The sequence below is a fragment of the Pezoporus wallicus genome, unplaced genomic scaffold (genome assembly GCF_028554395.1).
Source record: "Pezoporus wallicus isolate ANWC-B61680 ecotype Strahan unplaced genomic scaffold, APGP_CSIRO_Pwel_v1 contig_3876, whole genome shotgun sequence".
Classification (NCBI taxonomy): domain Eukaryota; kingdom Metazoa; phylum Chordata; class Aves; order Psittaciformes; family Psittacidae; genus Pezoporus; species Pezoporus wallicus.
In genome coordinates, this window is record NW_026636085.1 from 741,983 (window position 1) to 760,289 (window position 18,307).

General features: G+C 43.2%; 1 protein-coding gene across 2 annotated transcripts in view; it reads left to right on the forward strand.

Annotated features, from left to right (window-relative positions):
- The first annotated feature begins 13,266 nt into the window (after nt 1-13,266).
- The window catches only part of NOX4 (NADPH oxidase 4), a 107,119-nt gene continuing 102,078 nt past the window's right edge, over nt 13,267-18,307 (forward strand). Inside the window, exons 1-2 of one of the 2 annotated variants that reach the window (XM_057399021.1) lie at nt 13,267-13,435; nt 14,023-14,118. In XM_057399021.1, the coding sequence (XP_057255004.1) occupies nt 13,379-13,435; nt 14,023-14,118 (153 nt within the window). In that variant the 5' untranslated portion in view covers nt 13,267-13,378. The remainder of the gene's footprint in view (nt 13,436-14,022; nt 14,119-18,307) is intronic. The other variant, XM_057399022.1, reaches the window with a different exon arrangement.

The window sequence follows — 18,307 nt, forward strand, 5'->3', positions numbered from 1 at the left end:
ACTCTTGAAAGCCACTTCATTGACCTCCTTCAAATCCTTCAGTATCATGCTTACTAAAAACTTGCCCTTGGTGGTGGGCTTGTACCACCTACTATTGTTATGAATATTCTACATACTAATTGCCTTGACTTCAGTCCATCTTGTCCTGTCTTTCCTATCTTTGGAAAAGATGGAAGTCACAGTCAAGGATGATATTGGCCAGTGGTGGCGTAGATGTGGCACTTAAGGACATGGTTTGCTGGTGGACTTACAGCGCTGAGTTAACAGTTGGACTCGATGATCTTAAGGGTCTTTTCTAACCTCAATGATTCTATGATTGGTAACTTACAGGTATAAACCCCACTTTTGTCATTCTCCTCATGTATTTACTCATTGAGAACATTTCTTTTAAGTGTGTTCTTTAAACATAAACACATGAATCTTGGTGTAACCTAGCGATGCCTTTTCAGATATAATATTGCCAGACGTTTTCCATACTATGTTAACTTTATTATCTCTGGAATGATACCAATGAAACCAAAAGCAAACTTTCCAGCCCCCAGGCTAGGTTACCCCAAGGAACTGACATTTCTGGGAAGTCTGTTGTACTGTTCAGTTACTTCATTTTAGTTTGTAGAAATAACAGGAAAACAATTTTTAATGTAACAAACAGGTTAAATAACAAAAACCCTAGAAGTTACAAAATGGTTTTGGTTTCCTTTCCTTTTTTTTTTTTTAATATGGCAAGATAAAGGCACTCATCATACATCAGTTTATGACACCCTTATGTTTCTTTCATGTACATGGTTTGATAATCAAAGCAAGAGAAGTGTCCAGCTAAATTAGAACTGCAGTGACCACACTTCAGTACACTCCTTTGACAGACATGCCAGATACTTGTTTGAAATACCACTGTCCAGGCTAGCTTAAAACAATGCAGGTGACAGAAGGGCAACAGTGGTGATTAGGAATGTTGTAGAACACTAATACGTTGTGAATTATTCTTGTTTTCAGGAAGTACATGTGCTACATGAGTTGTGTGGATTAATGTGGTGCTGGGCTGTAAATCTCCAAGTCTTTGTTTTTGATTCTTGTCTGTTTGGTTCTATTTTTTTATTTCTATTTCTATTATTATTATTTATTATTTTTATTTCTTCAACTCTACACACATAAGGCATTCTTGCTGCCTTTCTTCCTACAGGAAGGAAGGTTGATTGAGCAAGCCTCAGATTACATGGCTATTTACCTTCTTTGAACATTAGGATTTCTAAATACCAGTCCTTCATTTCTATAGCAATGGGAACCTAAAATCAGATGTTATCTTGGCATTCAATAGATAATTGTGACTTCTATAATTTAGACATTATATGGAACAACAACAGGGAAAAAATCAAAACATTCCCCAGCAAGAGTGACAGTTTCTCTGTGGTAGGTACAGGTTCTTTGTTTGATGAGAACAATCGTATTCCAAAGCACTGGGGGTTCTTTATTTAAAAAGATAAACTGTATTTATTTTTACAGTTTTATATGATTCCTTTATAGTTTTATATTATCACTAGCTGCAGTGATAATACAAAAGGAAATGGATGTAAAAAGTATTTCTGTGTGATACTTAAAATTGAAAATAACGATGCTTAGAAATATTGTGGGGCATCATAAACTAAATGGATAAAGCCATAAAGCTAAATGGATAAAGCCATGAAAGTGCATCAGGTTCTTTTAAGATGCACTTTCCAATTTCTCATCACAATGGTTTCTTTGGTTGCAGCTATAACAAAAAGATGTTACTTTCAGTAAATACGTATTTGTATTTACATACACATAAGCACATTTACTGTGCGTTTTTGATAAAAGGGATTGAAGTTTAGAACTGTAGCTATACAAATAGCACTCGGTGCACAGGTTTGCCTGGAAGATGGGATGTACTGTTGTAGCACTCATGTATTAGCACTGCTCAGTGAGTGATGCCTATTTTTAAGCCTTGGGGGATGTGGTAACCATGCAGGTGCTCAGCACTGTCACCTAGGAATGAACATTGCCCTTACAGTATATCTTACCTAACAGTTCATAACAGATGATGATTGCAGCATGCTAATGGAATTACTGCTCTCAGCTAAAAGGGTAAATATTTCTATTAAGGCAACAGATGATACTCCAGCAGGGATGAGAGAAGGGATGCATGGTTTGCTTGTAATGCCATCTCCTTCCAGCTGCAGGATAAGGAAGCTATGCAGATACTAGACAGTCCTGTGAGTAGACACAGATATAGCAATGAAGGATCTACTTCCCCTCCCCCCCCCCCAAAAAAAAAGAGCTAAAATCCTTACAATCCTTACAGCTGTTCTAAATTGATCAAGTTGCTGGATGTCCTGAAATTTTAGATGAATGGTTAAAGTCCTCAGCTTCCCTCTCAATAGAGCATGTCTTGGTGGAAAATAATGTACCCAGGATCCTAAACATCCAGTCTAGATGACAAGTACCTCTACTTGCAGGGAAACCTGATGAGAATGTAGCTGTGATTTGCTTTGCCAATGTGTAGCAAAAGCAGGAAAGGAGAAAAACATTCAGAATGAAAGCGAGCAGCAAGCAGCTAATAAAAACATCTGCTGATTTAGCTTTTTCCTATTAAACCCATTAATTCTTGTCAAATAAAATCTTACAGATATTTATCTTAAAAATGCCAGTACCTTTGTATTCCAGCACTCTCCTTGAAGGCTCTGGGGAATGTTACCTGATGAAAGACCCTGGCACGGAACTGAAAAATTTATTTCCTTTGGGAAGCCATTTAATTACAGAAAAATGTTTTTCATTTTCACAGAGAATTGACTCTTATCTTGTTTGTTTCTTTCTGACTCTGATGTCAGTCAGGTTACCTTTACTGGCAGGAAAATGCAAATGCATTTCATTCCTGGCAAGCGTTTTTTGAACTTCCCCTGGTGTCTCTTCATCAAATAGCAAAATTTGCTTTGTATTAAATTATTGAGAAATGATGTTTACTGACCTTTGGTCTTCAAACATCTCCATAAATCTTTCCCCCCTAAATTCTTTAAAATGAATTCATATTCGCTGTTTAGTTGACGCCGCAATTCACATTTTTGGCTTCCAAAGTAGATGATCCCTTAAATTCCACTGAGGAGACAGGGCAATAAAAGGAACATCCAAAAAATCTGCTCAAGAATATGTGGTATATCATCCATCATTGAAATGATTTAATGTGCTTCAAATTGTGTATGTGAGAGAAAACACTTCTGCTTTTAAGTAACATTTAAAGAGTGAAACTGCTTTTAGACAACAAATTACCAAGTAAGGAGGCATTACTGCTGTAATTGCAAAAGCCCAGCATAACTGGAAATAGATGTTATTCATCTATTCGAGTTTATAAAGTGTTGATAATACTTTAAACAAAAAAGGATGAATAATGATAGAAGAATTCCTACTTGGGGGAAGAAGAGCAGTTTTTTCAAGTTAGTTCTATATTTTGCCTGAGATAAAAACTGGAATCACTGAAAAATTAATTCTGAATGTACATGAATTGAAGAAACCATGTGACTGTTATCTACATTATTCCTTTGTGGTTTTAATCAGTGGAAATAGACTTGCAGAAAGAGAACATGTTTGGAGAAAGTATGCATGAAGAAAACAAGCGCTTCCTGATGAAACAAGTACTTGCAAGAAGTGTTTGCTCATAAAGAATGTACACTTATATTTTGCTAGCAGGGCATCTAATAACAAAAAAGATTACCTTTGTATGGACTCCAGGGTCTTTCATCAGCTACAAATCTTGATACTTCCATTCATGGTGTCCCAGCTTTTCTATTTCTTCCATTTGTTTCTTTCTGGTTTTAGTTTGCAATACTTCAATGTGCAACCATAAACTCTGCTCTTAGTCAATACCTAGCAGACTCTGCCCTATAATAAATTCAGCTTTGTCACACTTGCCTTTGGGAGCAGTAGTGTCCCTTTTTTCTCAGGATATTTCTTTTCATCAGCTTTTTTCATTGACGGACCTCAGTGTCCCCTTATACTTCTCTTGAGTGAGAGAAATGAGGGAAATGAGTTTGGATACAGCCCTTGGTTTCAGTAAGGCTTAACATAATCCACTACGGCCCAGTTCTCAGGGGGAAGATATTTTGGATAAACACATTTTGGATCTGCAATACACAAAGGTGACTGCAGCAAATTGTTCACAGGCCCCACGTAAATAAAGAAAAAGAAAACAGCGCTGTCATAAACATGGTCAAGGGATACTAAATGGTTGTGGAAATAGCTCACTTATTGCATAGCTGAGAGTTGTGACTGCCCTGCAGGAGTATTTACTTCTCAGTTGTGGCATTGGTCTCACACAAAGTCAACGCTAAGCTTTCATGAAGCTGTTGGTTGGTTCAGTTTAAGTAGCCTTACCAAAAACTGTGTTTTACTAATTTGCAATGGTTTGTGTAATGCTTGTGGCTCTGGAGCAATCAACATTAACTCCGACATAAGTCCTTACTATACAATGCAGAGATCTTCATCATTTCCCAGAAGATTGTCTAGAAAGCAAGCCCAAAAGTTTCAGATAACTGAGAGTTGTCCTAACTTTCCACTGAGATACTTTGCAAAAGAATGGCATGATCTGAAAAGAAAGTCATAGAATAGTTATAAGCATAGGTATCTATGCAAGCAAACCCTAAACCTCTACATCTTCAATAAAACTTAAATTTGTTATTAAACATTAAATGTATTTAAAATGAAGGTTCTCAAGCCAGCAGCATTTTGTGTCAGTTTGTTATAATGACTGTTCTAATAAATCTGGCTTTGCCTACTCAGAGTATTAAGGGGAGAACAAGGAAGAAATACCAGTCATATTTTGTTCCTAGCCTGGCTGATATAATTCCATGCAATTCAGTTCAGTTATGTTGTTTCTCATTTACTGCTGTGCAAGACTTTGATTCAACAAAGCACTTGCATATGTGCTGAAATCCCTCACCAAGCAAAGAAATCCCTTTACTTAACTTTAAGCAAAGTTAGACTGGATCTCAGCACTTGCATTTCTTCAAGTTAAATGTGTGCCTAAGACCTCTGCTGGAGGAGAACCTAACTGAATAAAATAGGGGATTCAAGTCTATCCCTATAATCTTGCCATAATGTTCACAATCTTTCTTCTCTAAACTATCTTGCCTGATACTGTTTACCTTGTCTTAGTACTAAATGCAACATGATCCATGGAAAGTTCCACGTGTTGTTGGGCTTTTTCAAACTGATTGCCTCTGTAGTTTGCATGAAGCAAGGAATATGAGTTAAATTTGCAGTGCAGTTAATTGCCAAGTTAGGATATAAAGTATTCTGCAAAAATAGTTGAATTCTGGAGTAAAGCCCCGTAATTGTGGCAATGATAGGCGTGTTCTCAAGAAAGTTCAAGGGGATTTTAATTAAGAGAGAGGAACGCTGTGTTCAATATTAAATTGAAAATCAAATGTCAGAAACAACTTGGCAATTCTGACCCAAAAAGCTGCTAATAACAATGGAAGGAGTGGTGAAGTCAGGGCTATGTGTGACTGCTTGGAGCCCTGGGTGGCAGCCCCAGGTCGTTGTAAAAATTGCAGGAAAATATGTTTAGAATGGAAGACATTTTCTGAAATGGGATCATTTAGTGTTCCACTTACTCTGGATGATATTATATAGTCCTTTTCATAAAACAGTAGAGCTCTAACATTTAACAAGGTCTTTTTCCCCCCACTACTCTTACTGGAAAGCTGTTCCAGTACTTTGCTGCACCTCATTTAGTTTCCAGGCTAATTTTAACCATGAACAGGGCATAAATATTCACTCATGTATTGGTGTTTCCCTGTATGTAAAGAGTGGTATTCTCCCCTGTTAGTATTTACGCTGTTACTGCCAATTGCAGTTGCTTTGTCTGATTGAATCCCATTACCAACATCACCAAGCTAAGCAGGTCTTGCTCTTTCACTGTATTTACGCTGTTACTGCCAATTGCAGTTGCTTTGTCTGATTGAATCCCATTACCAACATCACCAAGCTAAGCAGGTCTTGCTCTTTCACTGTATTTGCACCACTCCCCAGCAAGTGTAGCTGTATGGCACACTCGGCTTTTCTGCCTCAAATTTAAACTACTGGCCTGGCGTGTTGCAGTCACTGCTTATGCGGTTGTGTGTTGGTTTTGGGGGTTTTGCCTGGGTTCATTTTGTGCTCTTACAACCTTTCATCTGCATGTGGGCATTTGGAGATTCTCGTATCTCTGGCAATGGCATTTATTGCAGTTCAGATTCCCTACCTCCACAGGCAGCAAGATGCATTTTAAAGGCAGCCTAAAGGCATATTTCAGGAGGAAAACTTTCAAAGCTAGAGTACTTAGGGGAGAATATATCTGAATAGCTCTTTTTTGAATTCCCATGGGAATTCCTTTGTTAAATTCAGAGACAGCGAAATTCCATAGAAGTAGTATAAATGAGTGATTTGAGCAAGATTCACAAAGACAAATGTAACCCCAGATTAAGTAATAGCAATAAAAATTGGCCGAGGTGCTTTTATAAGAGGATTTTGAGGTGTGACAATGTGAATAAACAAAGAAATTAACTTTTCCTCAGGTGGGGATTTCTAATATCTGGGATATTTGACTAAAATCTGGTCTCTTTTCATCTTGCTGTGATGTCCTTTCCTGATTTTACTTTTCTTTGATCATGGATAAAAGCCAGTGTTAGTTCTCAGAGCTTGTTTGTTAGCCTCATGCCCTGCTTTGCCCTTGCCTTTCCAATTTGTTTTCCTGCCCCACTAACCTTGTAGTAAGAGTGCAAACACCACTTTGGCAGAGTGATGGCGGAAGAATGTGCCAATCTCTCATATCTGCGGTTTTGATGCTTTTAACTTTACACTCTTCAGAGGAAAGAAGTTTTTTTTTCCAAGAATTGGGGAATTATGAGTGTTTACTCAATGCTGATATTTATGATGCTTGCATAAGCATGTTGTTGGATGTTGTAGTGTAGACATTAAGAGTTTCTGTAAACTATGCTCTGTAAACTGTAAGAGCTGTAGTCTGTATTGCAATTGTTTAGAATTTTCCAGTTGGAAAACAACAAGGATTGTTGTATTCTTATTGAGCCTCCTGCTGCAGATTATTGGGCACTGACCCTTGTGTCCTGGCACTGAATCAGGATGCCCTGGCACAATGTTAGTGTGCACTACATCACCTTGGGATGCAACCTACTGGAGATGTAAAGAGCGTTTTATTTCTTGTCTTAAATTATTGCTGCATACTCTTAACCAGCTCTCCCCTTCTCTCTGAGAAGTGACCGTGCTGATATCAAGCATTTCTTACTCAGTTTTTACTTATTTCATGTATTGTTCCATGACTCAGTTACTAATGACTCCACTAAAGCTTACTCTCTCTTTGATGGGTATCACTTTTCTGTTAAGTGCATATCACAAGGGAATGTTATTCAGTGGTTCTATGTCAGTGTGATTGCTCCACCAGCTCTGTTTGATGGTTTTATTCATGGTCTGGAAGCATTAATAACCTTCAGTGCAGTTCTGTAGGTTAATTGGCACACACAGTAACTTTGCGAAAGTATTCACCAGCAAGTGCTCCAGCTACAGTCTGAGTTGCAGATGGCAAAGGAAGGGACTGAGAGAATGACAGCTACCCACTGTAAGAAAAGATCAAGTTCAAGACCATGTAAGGAACGTGAAGGTGCACAAGTCAATATGGCCAGAGGGGATGCATTCATGGATCCTGAGGGAACTGGCTGAGAGAAATGGGCTTGTTCAGCCTGGAGAAGAGAAGGCTCCAGGGAGTCCTTAGAGCAGCTTCCAGTGCCTAAAGTGGCTACAGGAAGCCTGGAGAGGTACTTTTACAAGGGCCTGTAGCGACAGGACAAGAGGGATGGCTTTAAACTGAAAGAGGGGAAATTGAGATGAGCTCTTAGGCAGAAGTTCTTCCCTGTGAGGGTGCTGAGGCGCTGGCACAGGGTGCCCAGAGAAGCTGTGGCTGCCCCATCCCTGGCAGTGTTCAAGGCCAGGTTGGAGGGGGCTTGGACCAACCTGGTCCAGTGGAAGATGTCCCTGCCTGTGGCAAGGGGTTGGAACTTGACGGTCCCTTCCAACCTGAACCATTCTATAATTCTATGATATGAACAGAGGAGTATCCTGAAATGTATTAAGATACTGTACTCCTACCTATAACATTGTTTCTGGACTGTTCCATAAAAAGATGGAATTTCCTCTTCAAAAAAGGAAGATGAAATGTGTGCTAAAGCTCATCCAACTCTGGAAACCTTGTCTTGGAAAAAAAGAATTAAAAACTAAATGCACAATCTATCCAGTTAATCATGAAAAAGTGAAAAATGTGACTTGATAGTAAGTCATATGAAACTGAACAGAAAGAGGATTTCCATGTAACAGCAAACTACATGATAATGCCAGTGCTCTTGAAATGGTTGAGTCCTGTTTGGTCCCAAAATATGGTGCATCCACAGAAAAAGAGGAAACACAGAATAATGAATTAAGGGATCTTTTAGCTTGGTAGATTGCATTTATTTCCCCCTTCAAAGGTTTTTAAAAAGGGCCAGAAATGTTTTGTTTTTTAAAAAACTGCTCAAGCTCAAAAAGAGTTTATTGAGCAAATACAGAAATAATTTCTTAATAACATCTGTAATGCCAGTTTGGGGGAATATAATAGCTCATTTAACCTCTAAAATCAATACAATATATCTTTTAACCCCTGTACTATTCTCAGACCTAGTCCCCACTCACAGCAAAATCAAGGAAAGACCCATAATTTCAGTGGAAAGTGGATTGGACCTAAAACATTTTATAAGGTGCATGATGCCGCGTGTTTAATGATCCACAGGTACGTGGCTTAATTCTGTAGTGAGTGTTCAAGAAAATCTTACCAACAGTTGGTAAAATAAATATAACTGACATTTCTCTCAAACTGTCATGGAATGCACTCCAGCTGTATTTATTATACACATTTTCCCCATGTGCTATGTGCTTGCATTCTTTTATGATGAACGATGTTGCCGTGTGTTGGAGTTTTCTTTCTTGTTTGAATCAGGAATGTGTAGGAGGTTATTTGAGGACTAAATACTGTACGACCTTCTGTTTTGTCCTTCGTAGTTTTGAGGCTGTGGCATGGAGTTGAGCTGTGCCTGAATGGTTTGGTTTAGGACAGAGTTTCAACAGACACAAAATGGAGCCTGCTAATGCTATCAGTGCACTCATGCCTTGCTGCCTGTTTTGCTATAGGATCTAGGAAGATCTTGTTTTGTCTACAAGGATTAAAGACCAGATTCCCATCTGTGGTTGTCTGACTTCTCATATGAAGTGTCTGGGCATAAACTGTACTTTTCTGGTAAGGTAAGGTGTGGTTCTGAGCCATGCCTAACACTTGACATTATGGCAGCAGTAAATAGTGCATTACTGTGAATCACTGCAGCTTCACTGAAGTTAATGAACTTGGCTGTCACCCAAACCTGGAGAAGCATTCCACCCTAGGGAGGCCTCCAGGTCCATTAGGGAGCATAAAAGAAAGCAGGTTGATCCTGTGGTATGCAGCAAATGTAAAGACTCAGTTTCAAAAAAGGAAAGAAATGACACAACATGTAAAGCCATAAAAGCCATATGCCATCGCATGGCATATTACTCACAAGGCACAGATCTTAAGGGTGACGTGCATTTGCATTGCTATTCTACCCTTATGTTGAGGCTACACACTAAACTTACAGGAAAAATGATAAAGGGAAACAGCATGCAGCTTAAGTTTAATAAGAAAGTTTCAAAGGAATGCAAGAAGTTAATTTGTGGGGAAACCTTTCTGTTTCTGGTTTCTCCTGTGATTGCTGTTTTCTCCTGAATATTTTGGATTTTGAACTTTGTTCCACAGTTTTTCTTCCAGTGGAAACAAAAAATGAACCAGCATCCCAAATCTCCTTTTCCTTGATGGTCCTCTCCCTTCCTTAGATGTATGTTGTTACCACATGGCCAGCTCAGTTTTCTGCTTTTCTTTGATTTCTCTCTCTTGCATTCCTGGCTGCACAGCGGCTCACTTGGAGATTGTTTCCTTCTTTGATTCTGGTAAAAGGCAGTGGTTAGGAAACCTCCCTGGGATATGAGTGCAATGGCTTCCCACTATTGGGCAAGTGCCCTAATCACTCGGCTATTATGCAGAAACAGCACTTTTCCCATTGTCTGTAATGAAATCGGTGCCAACATTTCCTTCTCCGCCCATGATCTCAGTGTTGAGGGTAAATACTTCAAGAAGGCATCCCCAGGATCAACCTCCTTAGGGATACAGGCAGAACTTAAGGACCTGTCTGCCTAAATCTAGCTTGCAACAGAGCAGGAGATGAAGTGCCCAGATCACACCCCAACTGGAAGGACACACTGCTGTGCTGGATGACTCTCAGGTACGTTGGCAAAGTTTCAACACCAGAAACCTTCTAAGCCATGTCTGGAACATTAACTACAACACTCAACAAAATGTTGTAGGAGTAGATTTGACTGTAGGTAAGTTGACAGGAAGTAGAGTTGGAAGTTGAGTGTGCAGTCAGGGTGAGTTTGCTGATGCAATCTTACCAGAGAAAGTATGTGCTCAGTCTCTAAGAAGGACTGTCTGCCTCTGTCCAGCTGATGGGATGAAACACCAAGATCAGCATAACTGGAGGATGGATGCTCATGAAGCAGAGAAGAGATGAGCTCATGCTCAAATGATGTTTGACAGTCATAATTTAATTATCCAGGTTGTAACCAGCATCTATGGCCATATCTGAGTACTCTTACCAGGGAGTTTAAAACACGTGCTCATGTACATCTGGGATGGTTTCACACAGAGAAAGAAGACAGGAAACTTCCTGGGAAGGCACAGTTTAGCCACATGTAAACTCAGCCTTTTCTACAGAGGAAGAACACAGTTGTACTGTGGCACTGGTCTCTGCCAGCATCTTCCTGATACTCATTCAAGTATGCCAAGCATCCCAAGTATCAAGGAAACCCCTTGGCTGTTTCCAGGCAGGAAGCAAAAGGTGATGTTTTCTACAAAAACAAACTCCTTGCTCTGTACCTAGATACGATGTAGGATCCCATGTTGATGTAGCATGAGTCATGTACTCCACATGCATTACAACACTCGGTAAATGGGCAGTGAAGTGAATTTGCTGGCTGGTGAGTCACCAGCTTCATGAGAGGGGGCCAAATCCTGCCTAAGCTGATTCTTCAGGCATTTCTAATGGGCAAATATGGCATGGACAAATTATTTTGAGTTTGTTTGTGCTCGCTGAGGCTGCAGCTTTGGCTGAGGCCCCATGTTATTAGGCCTAACATATCCAATGAGTTTTACTTTCTGTCCTCCCAGCTTTGACATGCTTGTCTAGGGAGGTTTCATCATCTGGTTCTCTGAAAGCAGTTTCCATTTCTCTTTACATTCCAACAGAAATGAGGAAGTGAATGGAAATACCAAACAACATAAGTAAACTATACTATTTCCTTTGCTGGTAGAGCTGCTTTGGCATCAAATTGTGGTTCTGGTGAGTGTTAAATTCAAAATGTCTTTTCCCTTCCACTAGTTTTACTTTTAGTGTCATTCAGTGATATACAATAGTTGTATTTCTCTGTTCTGCTGTTCCAAAACTTCACCTGGAACCTCATATAGCCATAGAAATCCTGCCACTTTCTGAAACAGACCCGAAATATCCCCAACCAAGTTTCACAGGAGCTATGCCCTACCTGTGCTCTTTATGCTTAGGACCACACATGGGTCAGATGCTCCCTCCTATCTTTATATAGGACTGGAGAAAGATGGTACTTAGCTTCCTCCCTTGGCATGAGGCTTATGAGGAATACAAAACATGGCAAGTTTCCTAAGAGGAAGACAGCCAGCTCAGGCTGGACTGGATGAGACTTCTCAGCACTGCTCTTTGGTCTTGGCATCTCCCAGAAGAACAGCCCTGCTCTGTGCCAGCTGTCATTGCTGCTGCTATCTCAAGGAGCAATGTGTGCACCACAGTGCCTGGCTCAGAGTGGGAGCTCCCCCGGTGAATCATGAGGGTGTTGTATTTAAAAGCTGTAGCAACAAGGGTGTTTAAAAGCTTTTACTTAACATGAAAATCAGCAGCCAGGGCAACTCCCCCTCCAAAAAAAACCCAATCCAAACCAAACATGAAGACCACCACAAAAAGCAGACTGGCTGCAAAACTCAGTGGTCAGACCATGGGGCGCTGTGGATGCGGAGGTGCCTGCAGCACCCTGTGGATGTGCCCACAGCACCCTTTGGATGTGGAGGTGCCTGCAGCACCCTATCGATGTGCCCACAGCACCTTTTGGATGCGGAGGTGCCCACAGCACCCTGTGGATGTGGAGATGCCCACAGTCCCCTGTGGATGAGGAAATACCCACAGCACCTTGGGGATGTGCCCACAGCACCTTATGGATGCACCCACAGCACCTTATGGATGCAGAGGTGCCCACAGCACCCTGTGGATGCGGAAATGCACACAGCACCCTGTGGATGTGCCCACAGCACCTTGTGGATGCAGAGGTGCCCACAGCACCCTGTGCCTGTGCCCACAGCACCTTATGGATGCAGAGGTACCCGCAGCACCTTATGGATGCGCCCACAGCAACTTATGGATGTGGAGATGCCCACAGCACCTTGTGGATACGGAGGTGCCAGGAGCACCCCTTCTTGAGGCTGGGGTGCTGAACACTCAGCTGTTTGTGCCGGGCACAGGAGTGCCCCTTCCCGTGCCCCTTGGAGAGAGCAGGATCAGACTGACAGTAGCACAGTCTGGCCCATCCAGCTTTCGAGGGCCCCGTTGGAAGGTGTCCCTGTTCACTGCAGGGGAGCTGCACTAGATGATAACCTTTGAAACTCCCAACCCAAACTATTCCATAACTCTATGTGCAGTCCAGACAGTAGTTTCTTGGGCAGCCTCTTTGTTTTCCCCCGCACCGCAGCGGAGCTGCAATCACGGCTGCTCTCCCACTCCCTCCGGCTTCTTGTGTCGCGTTTCCCCCGTTTGGGCAAAGGGAAACCCCTCGGACGGGATTCTCCGTCGGGAAAACACGCTTTTGCCGGTGGGGGGATGGGAGGAGCCGGCCCCATCCCTCCGCAGCCGAGTCTCTGGCGGCCCGGAGCCCCGTCGGGGGTGTCCCCTGCCGAGCCCCCGGCTCCTCCGCCGCGGGTCCGGGGGGAGCCCCGCACACAGCAGACAAAGGGGCAGCGGCCGCAGCGGGGCCGGGATGGGGGGGCTGGAGCGCGGAGGGGCCGGAGCGCAACGCCCCGGCGGCCGGAAGCCCGGGCGGGGGGTGAGGGGTGGGGACAGGGGAGGACCGGCTCGGCTCGGCCCGGCTGAAAAGGAGGGCGAGCCCGCACATCGCCCCCCCACACCCCCGGGTGCTGCCCCGCGCCATGGCTCTGTCCTGCAGGAGCTGGCTGGCCAACGAGGGGAGCAAACACCTCTTCCTGGTAGGGGTCTACCCCGAGCGGGGGGGGCGGTGGGGGTCCGTCGATGGCGCTGGGCCCGGGGGAGTCGGGGAGGTCCCGGTGGTGCTCGGTGTCCGGGTTACCGGTGCGCGGTGCTAGGTACAGGGGACACGAGTGCGCCGCGGGTGGGATAAGTGCGGGTGTCCGCGGGCATCGCGGTCGGGACGTTGGGTCTTTGTTAGAGAAGGTCGGGGGGAGAAGATGCATCTTCTCGGAGGTCGGATTCTTGCTTTGTCTCTTTGTTGCTAGTTTGTATTCCCTGGGTCTTTGACTGCAGTGTAACTACAGATCTGCAGTAGCGCTCGGTATGCGGCGGGGGGGTTTGCCGACTCTTGGTAGTCACAGAGGTAAAGTTTGCGAAGTCGAATGGAAGTGAAGATTTCTCACCTAGGGGCTATTCCATTTAATATTTTAATGCATTTTACGCCAAAAGTTTGGTGTTTTTTTCCCCACTCCGTGTGCTTACGTTTATGAAACTGCAGGGATGTGACTGTTCTGAATGAAATCAACAGTGCGAAGTTCGCACGTGTAACTTGCGCTTACAATCTCTTGTTTCTGTTTCATTTCAGTTTTTCTGGCTCTCCCTCAATGTATGGTTCTTCTGGAAAACCTTCCTGCTCTATTACCAAGGGCTGCAGTATTACTATTTGCATCAGATGTTAGGGGTGAGTGACCCGGACATTACTTTTTGCCCTGGAAATTGAGCTGCTGGGAGGTGGGAAAAGGGCAGAATGCATTTGGTAATCAAAGACGACACAAACTGCCTGTTTAGCTCTGCAGAGTGGGAAAAGATCAAGTAGGAGATCACTGGGATCCTGTTGACAGTTGTTTAGGAGTAAAAAGTGTTGAGAAGTAAAAGCACCAGTTAAGTATGGGGCAGCTCTCCTTCCGCCTCCTCAATTCCCTCCCAGTGCCCCAGCTGCAGACAGGCTCACAGGAGCACCAACATGCTCAACAGAGGACTGGAGCTCAGATTTTGTCGTCAAAAGCGTTAGCCAAGCTTGTTGCTAAAGGAATTCTTTTGATAAATTCTAGTTCTTTTCAGTCTCACAGATCCTCCATTCTGCATAATTTGCTGTAATCTATATACTTTCAGTTTTGGTATTTAATATAGCATCAGCATGGAGTCTGAATGGTCATTAGACCATTTTGATTTAGCAAGGGTAACGTCCATCACCGCCAGAATTACCCATAAAGATCATTTGGGGAAGTGAGATACTGGCCTGTCTTGTGAAGTTATCCACAGCTATGCCATTGCAGTTGTTTGAAATGGTTTCTATCCAAAGGGATAGAGTAAGGGTTAACTGAAAGTGCTTTAGGGCTGCTCACAATTTGAGAATCCAGGAAAAAGTGAATCAATAATATGATGCTTTGTAGCACTGTGCCATGCTCAGGGGTGGATTTCAATTGGAAGCTGACATGGGGTTAAAGCAGAGGTGATGCACATCTTAACCTGCTGTAGAGCCTCTGGGTTTCACCTTTGGTGAAACATCCAGGATGTATTTTTTCCTATGGTTGATATCATTGCCATAGCTAGTGAGTTCTGTAAGCTTCTGTGAGCTTCCTAGAACTAAGTTGACCTGATCTACTTTTAGTTTTTCTTATGGCTGACTCAGATGGGTTCAAGAAATAAATGTTAGCAAAAGCAGTGCGAAAAGAAGGGAATGAAAATACTTAAATCCTTCCTGATGATCACTCCTGAAAGACAAAGCATGAGAACGTGTTCAGTATTACTGTACTGTACTTACTGATGGCTTTGTAGACCAGGGCATCCATTTGAAAACTGTGTTTGCTCCTGGCAGAGCTAGTGGGTTGCTTATAAAGCAGGTGTGCTTGGGTCACCACGTTGGAGCAGATTGTCAGCTGGTGTGGTGGATTGACCCTGGCTGGATAGCCAGTGCCCCCCAAAGCTGCTCTGTCACCCTCAACCGGGCAGAGCAGAGAAGATAGATTGAAAAGCTTGTGGGTTGAGATGTAACAGCGAGCAATCACTCACCAACTACCATTATGGACAAAACAGACTCAGCTTGGGAAATTAGTTTTAATTTATTAGCAATCACATCAGAGCAGGATAATGGTAAGACTGAATCCTAAAAAAAACATCTTTCCCCCTCCTCTTCCCAGGCTTAGCATTACTCCTGTATTCTCTACCTCCTCCCTGGCAGCAGCACAGGGGGATGGGGAATGGGGCTGTGGTCAGTTCATCACACATTGTCTCTGCCACTCCTTCACTCTCAGGGAAGGATTCCTCATACTCTTCCCCTGCTCCAGCCTGGGCTTCTCTCTCCATGGGGCCACAGGTCCTGCCAGAAGCCTGCTCCAGCACAGGCTGCCCATGAGATCCCAGTCTCCTTCTGGCATCCCCCTGCTCTAGCCTGGGGTCCTCCATAGGCTGGGGTCCTCCATAGGCTGCAGGTGGAGATCTGCTCCACCATGAACCTCCATGGGCAGCAGGGGCACAGCCTGCCTCACCATGGTCTGCACCACGGGTTGCAGGGAATCTTTTCTCCTCTCCTCCTTCTGCACTGACCCGGGTATCTGCAGAGCTGTTGCTCTCACATGTTCTCACTCCTCTCTCACAGATACTGTCGTGCAGCAGATTTTTCCCCTTCTTAAATAAGCTATCTCGGAGGTGCTGCCACCATCACTGAGGGGCTCAGCGCTGCCCAGTGATGGGTCTGTCTTGGATCCGGCTGCGTTTGCTCTGCAGGACATGGAGGAAGCTTCCTGCACCTTCTCACACAGGCCACTCCTGTAACCCTGCCGCTACCAAACCCTTACCATTCTAACCCAATCCAACTGGTATCAGTCAGCAAAGTTCTTAATTCAGAAGACTTGTCTGCCTTGTACCAGCTCATTATTTGTGGTTTGTTTTGGTCTTCTCATACTTCAAAATGAAAGGCACATGCAAAGTAACATAATGTGGGCTCAGAACCTGTGAGATGATTCAAGCAACAGGTTCCTTGTCTTGGTCAGGAGATGAGGACCAGGAGACCGTGTGTGTGAGTTTGTCTTACTGTGTCTGCAGCTGTGAGAAAGAATACCAGAGCAGTTTAGGGACTTTACAAAATGGGGAGGAAAGTGAAGTGCCAAGTCCATAAGATGCTTTGGGTCAAAGTTTGTCTAAATATCATTCTTAGACCCCAGAATTAGTTTTCTCCCTTCTCTTCAATATATTTGTGTATGTGTTTAAATCATGATTATTTTGCAGGCTGAGAAGACTGAACCCAATTTTAGTCTCTTCAGAAACCCATACATGTACCCATGCTACTGCTGCTGTTCCCTTTCACAGGGATTTTTGCTCCTCTTTTTTTTTTTTCCTGTATTGGTTTGAGAGGGCCCATGGCCCATCTGCGTAACCATTTTCCTCTCCATTCTAGAATCGTAGAATCACAGAACAGTTGGGGTTGGAAAGGACCTTAAGATCATCCAGTTCCAACCCCCCTGCACGGGCAGGGACACTTCACACTAAACCATGTCACCCAAGGCTCTGTCCAACTTGGCCTTGAACACCGCCAGGGATGGAGCATTCACAACTTCCCTGGGCAACCCATTCCAGTGCCTCACTACCCTTACTTACAGTAAAGAATTTCCTCCTTATATCCAATCTAAACTTCCCCTGTTTAAGTTTTAACCCGTTACCCCTTGTCCTGTCACTACTGTCCCTAGTGAAGAGTCCCTCCCCAGCATCCCTATAGCTCCCCTTCAGATACTGGAAGGCTGCTATGAGGTCTCCATGCAGCTTCTCTTCTCCAGGCTGAACAGCCCCAACTTTCTCAGCCTGTCTTCATACAGGAGGTGCTCCAGTCCCCTGATCATCCTCGTGGCCTCCTCTGGACTTGTTCCAACAGTTCCATGTCCTTTTTATATTGAGGACACCAGAACTGCACACAACATGAGGGTGAGTGGCTTGCAGTCCCTCTGTGTGCTGTTTCTTGTTTGAATATTTTGAGATTTAGATGAAAGTTCTTGATTTATAATTCAACAATTGTTTTTTTTTTTATCTTAACAGAATTAACTTTTTTGCAGATCCTTTCATGAAAATTGATTCCTTTTCCCGCAGTTAACAAAAAATGGCAAAAAGGAATGGTGTTTTTTTTGTGTTAAAAAATCCTCTTGTTTTTCAGTGAGGTCTGCTAAGGAGTTCTTTTCTCTTTTCATATGCTCCAATAGCCTAAAACCTCCTTAAGAACTGCACTTGCAGCACTGAAAGATTTACCACAGGTAATTTTATTGTTTACCAAGTAACAGGATGGAGAACAAGAAGAGTTGCTGTAGGAAATCAGATCGTGCTGTGAAATGAGATCTTGTACTGAATATCCTGAATATATTCAGTTCTGCCACATTTTCATGCCGTGTGTTTTCTTTCTGATGTGAAGAAGAAGGAATGAGGTTAGTCTTTCATTCAGTGGTTCACTTTCCTTCAGCCTTCCACAGAAGGAGGCTCAGTTTAATTCTTTTTCGGTTGCATCCTCTGCGATGCTGAACAAGACACTTAGCACAGGATTTTAACATCATTTAGGTACATAACTCTCAGTCTTTCAATTGCAATCTTTCTGATCCCTATTTTTATACCTGTAAAAAGGTACCATGAGCATGGTGGTGTCCTGGAAGTGCAAAGAGAATAAATAAGTCGAAGACACTGCTGTGCCACGACAAACTTAATCAGCCTATTCTATGCCACAAAATTTAATGGGTAAATTTATGTTGGGTTAAATGTCTTTGTTCAGTTTGAGTCCCACAGCCACATTCCCACTGTGGAATCTCCATCCCTGGAGGTTTTAAAAACCTAATGGGGCAAAACCCTGAGCAAACTTCGCCTGAGTTTTGTGTTGAACCTGCTTAGAACAGGAG